Genomic DNA, 13,095 nt, shown 5'->3' with positions numbered 1-13,095 from the left:
CATGTGTTGGATAAAGGGGAAATAAGGAAAAGTCTGGAACTTGGTTCACTTCTCTTCTTCTTCTCTTTCCGTGACTCCATTGTTAAGGTAAGTTGATTTTAAGTTGGTTGTTTCTTTAAATTTTGGTTTGGTTTTGAAGCCTTGAGTGGTATAGAAACTTAAGGAAAGCTTAAGGATGAATAAAACTAAGAGTTTCGTGAATTAATGATAAATTGGTGAAATTGGTTTTTAAGGGATTTGATGAGATGGATTAGTAATTGGATTTATAATGATATATTTAATTTGTCAATTGTCTAATTAAGAAGTTAGAAGTATTAGAAAGGATTACGAACATGTTTGAATATTTGGTGTGTTTTTTAGTTCTAAGTGTCTATGGAGAAATTTAGATGTTATAAGGGGATTTATGGAGGTAAGTTAGCTAGGATAAGTATAATAAGTTTGAGGGTATGAATAGAGTTAAAAACTTAAGATTTAGGTGAAGTGTGAGAAATTTTCAAAGTGAAAGAGGTAAAATCTAGGTTCGGGTATCTGTACTAGAAGAACAATATCGGTACTATAAGGGTAAATTGAAGGAAAAATGTTTGAATCAGATGAACAATATCGATATCGATTGAAGTATTATCAATACTGATGAGGAGGTTTCGATACCAAGAGGAAGGTATCTATACTGTAATTGAAATGAAATTCCAGAATGCTGAAATGGTATCAGTACTGAAGTGGGTATCGGTACCATAGAGGAGAAGTATTGGTACTGTATGAGGGGTACTGATACTATTCAGTTTGAGACTTTAAATTGGATGGTTTATTTTGTTTATGTAAATCCGTATTGGTTAATCGTTAATCGAGATTCAAAATTTATCTTGAATACGTTGATGCGTAGATTTGGATCAAAAGCTTACTAACGAAGCAATAAAGTACGAGATTGAATGAAAGGAAAGGGACTTTGTTTAGAACTTACGTGAGACAAAGGTGAGTGCAACTAATTTATTTTACATTAGATATGAGGACGGCTTGCGATAAGTCAATCTCAAAGTTTTTGATCGGAAATGGTTTTTTTATTTTATGCAATTATTTTTATGATGTTCTATTTAAAGTGTACCCTCAAATTATTTTTTTGATTTTATTGGTATGTGATAATGTGCTAAGTGAAAAATGTTCTACGTGAAAATAACCTATGTGAATGTACTCTACGTGAATAAAACACACTTTGAATAATGAAATGAAACATAATTATATGGTTAAAGCCCAAGGTATATGTATGAGAACTAGAGGTATAGTTGGCATGCCAAGAGTCTAGGGTTCTACGCGGTTTTTCGGGACAATTCTACGTGGTCTTTCGGGACAAATTCTACGTGGCACTTCGGTACAAATTATATGAACAGTGGTGACTACATTAGTGCACAACCTCAATGTACTCAAATACTTGAGTTCTCAGTAATATGCATTGGGCATAAAATAATAAAGTGATATAAATCGAATAATGAGTACAATATATGTATTTTCATGAAATGTATCTTGATTTCAATATGAAATGTTTTATGTGGATTGAATAAGCAAGTGTTTTTAAATGGTTTATTATACTCATTATTGCCTCACTAAGTCAACGACTTAACGTGTGATTGTTTCACACGTAGGTTCAAAGAGATCAGGAGATTAAAGCTAGGGAGGGACAACATACGCCTGAAGAAGATCAGATCAAAACCATTTGAATTGTAGGTTCTTGTTATTTTGTAAATTTGTTGGAATGTATTACAAAGTATTAAATGAAAATGCTTTGATCAGTTTTGTAATTATACTATTTTAAGTTTATGAAATTTATATATAAACTGTTGTATGATGGTTTCACCACAAAATATAAAGAAAAAGTTTTAAATTTTCAAACAATTTTATAAGAGTCAGTTTTGAAAAAGTCAATGTAACACATCATATTCGTATCCGGGTCGGGTACGGGTTGAGGTGTTACAATTCAAATCTCTAATTTTGTTTAATAGATACAATGTCTTATCCCACTCAGGAACTGACACAATATGTCAAGGCGTGAGAACTTAATAAGTTATAATATAAACTTATGGGATACTAAATGATAAAATTTTAAGAGTACGAAATTATATAATTAATATAAAATACAAATAGATTACTTAAATTATAGAAAAATTTAAATTTCCAGAAATACAACCCCATCCAACACCCCTATAATCTATCCCTAATCGGCTAATCCTACTAGATCGGATGATTGATTGTATAATCCTATGTTACTTAAAGCTTCTTTTAGTAAGGAAATAAATATGTATAATAAGGAGGATGATTTATTCAGATTATCTAAAGAAAAATATTTTTTATATATTTAAAAATATTTTTAAAAAATAAATAATAAGAATTTTCTTGATTAAATGATATTTTGAAAGTAGTTTTGAAATTTTAAGATTATATATGATTTTTTTAGATTAAAACCCTAATTTTAAAATTTTATTTAGCAGCAAGCAAATTGCATAAAAACCCTAGTTTTTGTGATCATGGCATGTGAGTCAACTCGATCGTTCATGGTTTTCAACAGAAAAAATAAATAAAAACAGAGAAGGGCGGAGTATATCTTTAGGTGGCTGTGATGATTGTAGGGTTAAAATAAACCCTAACCTAAGATGGATGAATGGTACGGCGTTCATCTCCGGCAGCCGCTCTAGGTGGTTGGAACTGATTGAGTTGACCGATCCCCGACGAGACATTCATAGCGAGAAGGTTTGAATCATAATTACTGCTGGCGTCTAAGCTCATTATCATCTGTTGTTGATGGTGATGATGATCTCTAGGGAAGAACTGATGGTGGTGGTAATGATGTTCCCGCCCTCCGCCACCTCCACCGCTCCCGATCAGATTGATCCCCAAGTTCTGGTGTGTTGTAGCAGTGGCGGCAGCTGCCGCCGCAATGAGCCCGGCGTGTCCGGTGATGCCCAAGCTCTGGTACTTGGACAGCTCGGACTTTGCGCAGCTGAGATCCAACTGCAGCTGGCGGAGCTGGTGCTGGAGGAGCGATATGACCCCGACGCAGCCGTAGACGGGGTCACGGAGGCGCATATCTGCCTCGTACGCCAACGAATTCACCGCATCCTCCCGCTGCGACGGGTGCAACTCGTTGAGCAGCTTAGTGATGTTGCTGGCGCCGAACACCTTGTGGACGTTGACGAACTTCTGCGGCTGGTCCGGCGGGAAGTAAGGCGCGAAAACACACTCCGGCTGACATTTCCGCCGCAAAAACTTGCACGCCGCGCACGGAGAATTCGACGACGATGACGCCATGTTGTTCCACCCTTTTCTCTGCAACACCAAAAAACAACCATAAAAAAAACAAAGAATCAAATCTATGCTTATAAATCCATATTTTAATTCCCAGTAGTGTACCATATAAAAAGAAATGGAAATTTCACAGATTTGCACAAAATTTACGTCTATAAACAAAACACTTAAAACCGGAAAGAAACCTCTCTTATTTATGGAAAAATGATAACAAAATCTTGAAATGATACTTTCTAGAAAGAAAGAAAAACCGGAAAGACTGTAAAATTTTAGGGTTATATGAGAAGAGAGGAGGAAGAAGAAGAAGAAGAAAGGAGCAATTCATGGTGGCTGATAAATTACCAGTAGGCTAGTGGGAGTGATTGGATCTCGCGAAAAAGACCTTTTACTACACAAATTTCGATGGAAAAGCTTCTGGGGAACAGATCTTGCTTGAATTTCATAGAAAATACTATATTCTCACCAGCTGCTTCATTTTGCTGCAAAAGGTGTAAAAGAAAATGTAATAAAGAAACTTTATTACAAGAAAAAAATATAAAAAATAATTCGATCAAACAGTAAGAAATTAGATCCTTTAAATAAAGTTAAAAAAGAAAAGAGACGTCTGGCTCTGACAATGGGGAGATATTGGGATGAAGAATTAACCTATTGTTCTTATTCTTTTTGTCTTGGGAGTTTAATACAATAAAAAGAATAAAGTAGAGAAGAGAAAAATAGTGATATCACTACCAGTACTAGATGAGCGTGGCCTCGGTTTCTTCAGTCAAACCATTATAAAAATTATTTTCATTAGCTCTCTATTGATTACTTTCCTGGCCTGCAGACTCCTTTTACTACAGTAGAATGGGGCAGATGGTCTGGGAGCTATAACTTTGGGAGGAAAACCCCCAAGAAAGTTGCATGAAGATGATGATGGAGTATATATGAAGAACCCTAGCTACTTATATAGAAAGACCGAGATAAAGAAGCATAAAGATAGAGAGAAAGAGAATGGAAGGGGGACGTTGTTTTTGTTCCCCCCCCCCCAGTAGCAGAGGCAAAGGGGACGGGGAGAAAGCAAACGAGTGAGTGGTTTGAGGATGGTGAAGGTGAAGTGACTGATTTTGTGGGAGAAAAGGGATGACTCTTTGTGTTGACTCTTTTTGGGTAAAGTACTACACGTATCTAAATTACTTTTATTCCATTTTAGTACACAAACTTTATTTGTTTTCAATATCATACCTAACATTTAGTTTATGTTTCATTTTGATATCCCACCGTTAAAAACTTAACGGTGATGTTGATGTGCCATCATAAAATAATACCATATCATCATTGAAAAAAATCTAACGTCAACAGTTCTACTAATTTTTTAACGGTAAGATACCAAATTGAAATCTAAACTAAACGTTAAGTATAATTTAAAAAAATAAAATTTAGGTATAAAAATGGAATAAAAATAATAGTTTAGGTATTAATATGTAGTTTAACCTTTCTTATTCTGTCTTTCTTTTATTATTGATGGGTAGTTTTTTTTTCTGGTTATTATTAGTCAGACTTATCAGAGATCTTTGGGGCATGTTGGTGTTGCTGTGACATGACCCTTCCTCCTTTTTCTCTGCACATACTGTTGCATTGTTTGTACCATCTCTCTCTGTTTTCTTTCTTTTAGGGTTTCAGGTTTGCATGTGGTCCCATTCTGTGGGTTTACCCACCCACCTACTTTCTGTAGTTTTGTTAATTTCAATGGATCAAATGATATTTATTAGCCAGGCAGGTATGAATAAGGGTTGTTTTGGTACCATCATATTTTTTATAATTTTTTAAATATTATAAATTAATTATATGATAGTATATGTTTAAAATTATTTTTAAATATTCATAATGTATATACATCTTACAAACGTAACTGTTTGAATTCGATATATCAAGGGAGAATAATATTCTCTTTGACCACTAAAGTCGTCTAATGGGTTTTATCTCCTAAAAAGTTTAAATTCACATATAATTTAAATATTTTTTAATACTTTTTGTTAATGATCTAATTTCGCACTCCTGTAATTTTGTAATATCACACTCTCAAGATTGTAATATTATTTTTTAAGTTTGCATCCCTTGGTATAACTTATTGCATCTGTCCATGTAACCAAGTTCCTCATTTATATTCAAGGATGGACCGAGGAATGTTGATAGTAGATCATAACTCATAATATATTTTAAAATTTAATATATATTTTTTAAAATTACACTTTGAAGTTTGAACATAAACTCCTGTATTCATCTATATTTATATCCCAACTTAAACAATATATTCAAACTTTCCTACAACTTAAGAATAAAACATATCTAAATATATTTGAATTCATGTTCTTTAAATAATAAATTACTTCATAAAATTATATCTTAAGTACTTTTTTTTATAAAAAAAAGGTCTAAAAAAAAGTAGACCGAAATATTGGTTTATAGTTCTAATTGATCTTCATTCATATGACAGGAACATTCAAACAATTAGAACTTGTTATGGAGTCGGGACGGAATCAAAATATTAGTTCAATAAGATAAAGTACTATAATCAACAATAGCAAATAGAAAATGAAATCAAAATAATTAAAATTACAAGGTCTGAATAAGTATATATCTCTATATATTTGTTAACGATAGAAAAAGTAAGAGCAGTGACCCCTAGGGAAAAGCATAGCTTCGTCTATGTATGTAGCATAAAAGTCATATATATATATATAAAAGGATGAAGTTAGGATCAAACACTGGGAGAAAATAATTTACTTTACAATAAAGGAACATGAATTTACTAAATATTTAAATTTAAAAATTATAAGAAAACAATACCTTATTTGATTAATTTTAAACTAAAAAGAACCTAAAATACTACTATACTTAAATGGCTTGATCCCAACATCTATACATTATCATGTGTAGTTTAATTATCGACTCAGATTATTATTAATCACTGTTAATTTAGCTTAAATATGATGTACCAATCAGCTAGTACATAGTGAGAGAAGCTCCTCCTTCTCTCTAAAAATCAGGTGTTTTAGATAAGTTTTTCTATTTTCATTCCTTATCATTTCTCTTAATGGCGAGTAAGGTGAGAGTTCCGGTTGGGAAAAACTGTGTCACTGTGATCATTTTCAACATTCCAGAGAGTTTTCATTACAAAGGTCTTTGGTTATTTTTCGATAAATATGGCGAGGTGGTGGATTCTTTCATCCCCAATAAAAGAAGCAAGGGAGGAAGTAGGTTTGGTTTTGTTCGTTTCACCAGACTGGAGGACGCGAGGAAGGCTATCAACTGTGTTGATAGATCTTGGATTCAAGGCAACAAAATTAGAGTATTCATGGCGAGATATCTTCCTCGTGATGTTTTCTGGAGGAAGAAGTTCTCTGGTCCTTATTCAGTCGAGGGAAACAATGTAAGGAAGGATGTTAGTCACATGGTGGCTCCATTGATGGTTCTGTTGACGACAGTAAATTCTCAACTCTCAAAGACAGCTTGTTAGGATGGTGCAGAATTTTTATTAAGTGGGTAGAGTCGTCTTCTTTTGAAGAGGCAGTCGTATCCCCGTTATCCAAGGTGAGGGAGCTCGTTGGTGCCTTTTCAGTTAAGTTTCCTGAGCTGGAAGAGGGTTCTGAAGAAGCTGGAAGTTCCATTCACTCTTCGGAGGTGCAGTCGACCGTGAGGTGTTCTGAGAATGAAGAAAATGTTTTCTGTTGTTTGGGGACTAGTGCTAGAGGCAACATCCTGTCGGGTGAGGGCGTGGAGGACAGGAACATAGGAGAGGCTTTGATGATGGGTCCGAGGAGCGACGTTGGGGGTCAAAGGATGGTTCTTTCCCAAATGGAGGGAGTGGGGGAACACAAGACATTGCTGGTGCATGCGGAGAGAGAAGCAGTGGATGTCTTTAAGGACACTTGTTTGCCTGCACGTGGTTTTGTGGAGAGTAAGGATTTTTTAATTAATTCTCCCATCCAGGATGGTCTCTTAGTGTCAAAGGAATTGGAAGATGTGAGCCTAAAGGATAAAGTGGATCTGTTGGTTCACGTGGAGAGGGATAATGAAGTTGCCTTTAGGAAAAATAATGAGTCTGCATGTGCTTTTGTAGGCTCAAAGGATTATTTTAATGATTTCCCCATGTTGGATGATCGGGTTGAGATAAGGGAGGTGGAGGAAGGGATTCACGAGGGTTGTTCTTACAACTACGCTTTCGTAAATCCAAAGGGTATCGCAAGGAAGTACATGAGACCTAAGGTGGGTTCTGGCAACAAATTTAGATCTAAATAATTTTTTCAAGGGAATTTTACAGCTCCTAAAAGAAAGTATAGGGGTTCCCGAAGCAAGAGCTATCAGAGTAAGGTGTATTGGGAGGAAGAGGTGTATGTTTTTGATGGCAGATTCACTTATGAATCTGATTTTCCAGTATTGGGGCATTCTCAACAGAAGGATATGTTCAATTCCTTCCCTTTTGGGAAAGATTTGGGTTGTGAGTCTAATGGCGCAGTAGTGTATCTATTGTCGGAAGACGATGGCGGGGGAAGGAGTAAAAGGTTCAGGTGATCTACACCATGTTTTTTGTCTGGAACTGGAAGTTCGGATAGTCTTTAGCCAACAAGACGTGGTGATGTGGTGGAAAGGCGGCTATATGCGTGTTTTTTTTGTTTTCTTATCATGTGAAAGCTCCGTGGCCTTTGAGTTAGAAGTTGGCTTTTATGGTTTTAGTTAGCTGTCACCCTTGGCTTTTTTCTAGTTGTTTTGTTTGATTGAGTGTTATCGGGCCTCGTTTAGGTTTTTTGTTTGGCCAGTCTTTTTTAGGCTGTTGTTGTTGCTTTGTTGGATTAGGCTGGTTCTGGTAGGATTGTTGGTGGCTGTTTTTGGTGTTTTGTTCATATTGGGGGTGGCTCCCTGGTTGTATCGTGTTCTTTCTATGGTTAATAAAATCTTAAGGCACTCTTTTCTCCTTCCGGAAGGAGGTTTTTAACGAGACCTGCAATTCCTATAATATATATATATATATATATATATATATATAAATAATATAACTAATCAATGAAGATTAATTCAAGTAGTAAGTAAATTAATGTTGTTTAAGTACATATTGAATTCAAAACCATGTAAATGCGAAAAATTCCATTAAAATACTTATTTATTGAAATTAAATGTACGACATGAATAGATATTAATTAATCAAAGTAAAACTCCGAAAAACTAATAGTATAATCAAAATATAATAATAATAATAATAAAATTTTAATCATAGATCCGTTCGTGCTATATGGTTCAAAGTATGAAACTCTTGATTAGCCTCTACTTTCTTCCGTTGGGGGAGAAAGCTTTCAATGGCAAAAGAGTGGTGTTTGCGGGGTAATTATTATGCCAGATTTGGTGACATTTGGAAAGACATGCTTGACTGCTTATTGCTACAAGGAGTGGTCAAACCGTGAGCAGTTGAAGTGAAATCCTTGTTTTCTGATTCTTATCATCAAACCCTACTTTTAGGTGTGCAGAACCCATCTTGTTTCTGCCCCCCCCCCCCTTTACTTCTATATATATATTTTTATCGATCGATTTTAATAGTTAAAAGATTTATAGTTCCTTGCTTAGAGTAGATGTGAATTAAAGGATTTGTGTTTTAAAACGTGTTTAGATGTGATTGTTTATGTTCTTTAAGTTTTGGATGCGACAAGTATTTTATATTTATCTTTAAATAAATACCGTTAAGATTAAAGTATTAAAACAAATTAAAACAATTATTTAATTAAATATTATCTTTATGCATGCATCAATTCAAAAAACCCAGTTCAGACAGATAAGGAGATAAAAACCTAAATTCAACCCTTTTTGAGATGCTATTATTAGGAAGGATAAGTAAATAATCATGAACATCCATTTTCATGTACCTTAAAACCATATAAAAAACACTCCTATGCGTGTGCAAAGCGCAAAGTGCCTAAAAGCTTAAGTATTAAATTACACCTTGAAGCCAGTTCATGTAGTAAAATGTATATTTCCCCAAAGCATAGGGACTAAAATTCAGAATTTTAAAGCGTACAGGGACTGGAATAAAAGTTACCATTCGAATGATATCCGAAATGTTAGATGCGATCATGCAATTAAACCATGTTAAAGGAGAAAGAATTTGAGAGGGCGGAAGAAGCAGTTCGTATGTAGAATCTGCAGGAAGACCTTCACAATTCTTCGCACGATCTCTCTTTCTTTCTTTGATCTCATTGATTCACAAATGAATCCTTCAATCCTATTGAAGATTCCTTCAGATCCATTACCCTTTTCCCAGATCTCTCTCCTTTGATTCAATTTTCAAAGTTTTTCTTAAAAATTTAATCTTCCGATTAAATCTCAAGATCCCTCGATTCTCTCTCAAAACCCAGTTTTTTTCGTCATGGGTTCCACTTCCATTCGCTTTCTCTTCATTGCTTCCTTTGTCTTCTTCGCTGTGTCTTCCATTTCATTTGCTCAGGTACTATTCATCTCTCTCTGTGTATTTTTTTATACTTTTTGAAAGCTTATTCTTCCATATTAATGTAAATAACAAAATGGGGTTTTCCCTATTTGTGTAATTTCTCAGGATTCAGAAGTTCAAGCTGAAAGGGAGGAATCTGGTGGGTCAATCAAAGATTTGGGCCGGCGGGGCATGGTCTGCTTTCTCTTTTTTTTCCGGTTTTTTTTTCCATCTGTTTGATTGTTGATAAACTTGGAAATTATAGAGTTCACATGGTTTAGTTAGTTTCTATTTTGAATATTGATTAATTGCTTAGTTATTAGCTGTTGGGAAGTTGGTTTTCTTTTTCGATTTTTGTTTTGCTTTCGTGCAGCTGTTTAGGTAATAGAGTTAAGTAGTAAAACAGGGTGTTAGTTATTCACCTGAAAGTGCTGATCAAAAGGTTTATGTTTACCTTGTAATTTACACTGTTATTCAACTTTTTAATCCATGTAATTGAAGATGTAATTTGTGTTTGCATTTGGATTATCCGATTATGTTGATTAATCGATTTATGCAATACAGATTGCTGCGAAGAACCTTAAGAATGGTGTACTAGACGATCCGGTGGGTACTGCTCTTGGTTTTGATTCTGGTCTCGGCATCTTGGATGCATTCTTTGCAAGTTTTTCCATGATAATTGTCAGTGAGGTTTGTGTATTCAGATCTCTCTCTCTCTCTCTCTCTATATATATATATATATATGTGCGCTCGCGCGCTCGCTCTTTTGCAAATTTATGTTGCAAATTACGTGCTTTCAAAGGAAGGTCTTTTGCTGAGAAACATGTCCATTCATTACATTTTTTTATAAGTAATACCATTTGGAGCAAATGCTGAATTGGGTATGCTGTGGATACAATGTCAGATTGGAGATGAAACTTTTATAATAGCAGCTCTTATGGCTATGCGGCACCCAAAGTCAATTGTTTTATCTGGTGCGCTAGCTGCCCTCTTTGTAATGACAGTACGCGGCCATTTTCTCTCTCGCTCTTTTCATCTTTTGACTTTGATTGACCTATATATGTTTTAGTTCCCTTCCCTTTTGGCTTCATAGAAATGATTTTTTTCATCATGTACTGCGAAAATCATTTTTGCTAAATTCTTAATGTTATCAGTGTTTATTTTTTTCTTCTCAACTAGATACTTTCCACTGGACTAGGTAGGATTGTGCCGAATCTGATATCAAGGAAGCACACAAATAGTGCAGCTACAGGTATATATAATGACTTCGTCTTTTAATGTTCCTATTTATTTCTTCTGATGATTTAATTTTATGGTCATTTTGTTATAACCATTTCTCCCTATATGCAGTTCTCTATGCATTTTTTGGGCTTCGGTTACTTTACATTGCTTGGAGATCAGACACAAAGGGATCTCAGAAAAAGGAAATGGAAGAAGTGTGTCTCTCTAACTTTAAATTTGATTTTTTTCTTTAATACGTCCATTTAATCATATTTGGTTACTATAGATGTTTCTCACAATAAAAGAACTGGAATAAGGTGACAGATATAATTTCGAGGCCGACCGAATGGTTATACTTGTAATTTAGTTAGTTGGGTTACCAAAGTGTTTCCTTTATCTGTTTTCTATATTATAGAAGGTTGGATAAATGCATGTTCGTTTTCAGTAAGTGAACAAGTTCTTCAAGAGGATCTTGAATTTCTCTCATCCACGTGTAATGTGTGCATATTCTTGCATATATATATGTATATATCTATGTTATATACACGTACATATTGTTTGAATTTTAACCTATCCAGCATCAACGATATGTACTATATTTAAAGATTGCATCATATAGCATCTGAAATCTTTTTCTCTTTGTTGTCAACTTTCATATCACCTTCATATTGAATTTGGTCTCTGATTATCTCGCATGTTTAGGTGGAAGAAAAACTTGAGACTGGCCAAGGGAAAACATATTATCGACGCTTCCTCTCCAGATTTTGTACACCAATATTCTTGGAGGTTTTGTTTCCACATTACCATTTGTCTTAAATATTTAGATTTAGTCTATTTTCATACATCAATTTAATCATCTATGATTACTGAATTCTTCTTTTTCTCTTTCCACACAGTCATTTATTCTAACGTTTCTAGCAGAATGGGGGGATCGAAGCCAAATTGCCACAATTGCTGTAAGATAAATCCTATCCTTGACCTTAAGTCATTACTGTGATCTGATGGTTACTCATATTTTTCGGTTCTTTTACTGTAGAAGTTTGTAAGGAACAATAGCTGGCATGTGCTCTTCTTAAAAATTGGCAATCCATCTCTATTGGTATATACCTGCTCATCACACTTGGGGGGAAAAGTGCTTCATGCTAGTTTAAAATGATGCGGGAGATTTTAGGGTTTAAATCTAGGACAACGATAAACTTTTTCCCTTATGTCATTGGTTCGTAATTAGGTAAAAGCTCATATCAACCTTAAAATGCTATACGAGTTTTGTACGACTCTTATCTGGGATCATTGTATTTGATGACTCTTGTCAATCCTTTAGAAGGCTACCATGGTTTCGGTTGAAAACCCCTTGATAACAGTTCTTATCTGGTAAAAAGGAGGTTCGAACAAGTTTACATCACTATTTTTTGAACTTGTGCATGGATAAATCCTTATCTATGTGGTTAAAAAAATAAAACAGTGCAGTTGTGATGGTGTTTGTAATTTCTGAAAGGAATCGCATACTGTCATCTAAATGAAGCCCTTTCTATTTCTGCAGCTGGCAACGCATAAAAACGCGGTGGGTGTAGCAGTAGGAGCTGTGATAGGGCACACCATCTGTACATCACTGGCCGTGGTGGGAGGAAGCATGCTAGCAGCCAAGATCTCGCAGCGCACTGTTGCCATGGTCGGAGGCTTGCTCTTCCTTGGCTTCTCTCTCTCATCATATTTCTACCCTCCCCTATGATTTGTAGGTTAACATGATTCTTTTGGAAGAACCCAATTTCCTTTGCTCTTCAAATGTTCCTAGTGTTTTATCTCTAGTTCATGTGCAACACTGAAATGTTTTTATACTAACTGGCATAAAAACCAGACCAATGTCCTTATTCTTTTTGTATACATACATATATAATATGTTAAAATATATGTTATATTTTAAGCTCAAAACTTTCTAACAAAATAATAAGCAAAAACAGTGTAGGATGCTGATAGGTGAGTATTGATACTCATTTTGTAATATCGATATCTAAACTTTTCCTTCAGTATTTAAAATTTTTGTTTAAAAATTATATATCAAATCAGTATTGATATTATCCTTAAGATTAGTAAAATATTCTTTTACGGCTCATTAATTGTTTTAGAAAAATTAC

General features: G+C 34.6%; 2 protein-coding genes across 2 annotated transcripts; one reads left to right on the top strand and one right to left on the bottom strand.

The window, feature by feature from the left end:
* Positions 1–2,618: 2,618 nt before the first annotated feature.
* On the bottom strand, positions 2,619–3,787 carry LOC120158027 (protein ASYMMETRIC LEAVES 2-like). The gene is made up of 2 exons (XM_039168967.1): positions 3,634–3,787; positions 2,619–3,312 (listed from the first exon to the last, which is right to left on the bottom strand). The coding sequence occupies exon 2, from the start codon at positions 3,292–3,294 to the stop codon at positions 2,635–2,637; it is 660 nt and encodes a 219-aa protein (XP_039024898.1). The 5' UTR covers positions 3,295–3,312; positions 3,634–3,787; the 3' UTR covers positions 2,619–2,634.
* A 5,642-nt stretch (positions 3,788–9,429) lies between these two features.
* On the top strand, positions 9,430–12,884 carry LOC120158026 (GDT1-like protein 3). Its single transcript, XM_039168966.1, has 9 exons — positions 9,430–9,760; positions 9,869–9,937; positions 10,307–10,432; positions 10,647–10,745; positions 10,922–10,994; positions 11,093–11,178; positions 11,666–11,749; positions 11,860–11,919; positions 12,504–12,884. Exons 1-9 carry the CDS (start codon positions 9,683–9,685, stop codon positions 12,690–12,692), a joined length of 864 nt encoding a protein of 287 aa, XP_039024897.1. The 5' UTR covers positions 9,430–9,682; the 3' UTR covers positions 12,693–12,884.
* The last annotated feature ends 211 nt before the right edge of the window (positions 12,885–13,095 follow it).

The sequence above is a fragment of the Hibiscus syriacus genome, unplaced genomic scaffold, assembly GCF_006381635.1.
Source record: "Hibiscus syriacus cultivar Baekdansim isolate YM2019G1 unplaced genomic scaffold, ASM638163v2 tig00111298_pilon, whole genome shotgun sequence".
In the NCBI taxonomy this organism is placed as follows: Eukaryota; Viridiplantae; Streptophyta; class Magnoliopsida; order Malvales; family Malvaceae; genus Hibiscus; species Hibiscus syriacus.
This window is presented reverse-complemented; position numbering and strand designations above follow the sequence as displayed.

Bases quoted from the DNA above. Each gene is read 5' to 3' on its own strand.
- LOC120158027 (XM_039168967.1), bottom strand. From the start codon at position 3,294: ATGGCGTCATCGTCGTCGAATTCTCCGTGCGCGGCGTGCAAGTTTTTG.
- LOC120158026 (XM_039168966.1), top strand. From the start codon at position 9,683: ATGGGTTCCACTTCCATTCGCTTTCTCTTCATTGCTTCCTTTGTCTTC. The intron at 9,938-10,306 runs GTCTGCTTTCTC...TATGCAATACAG, and splicing joins ATTTGGGCCGGCGGGGCATG to ATTGCTGCGAAGAACCTTAA. The intron at 11,750-11,859 runs GTTTTGTTTCCA...CTTTCCACACAG, and splicing joins GTACACCAATATTCTTGGAG to TCATTTATTCTAACGTTTCT.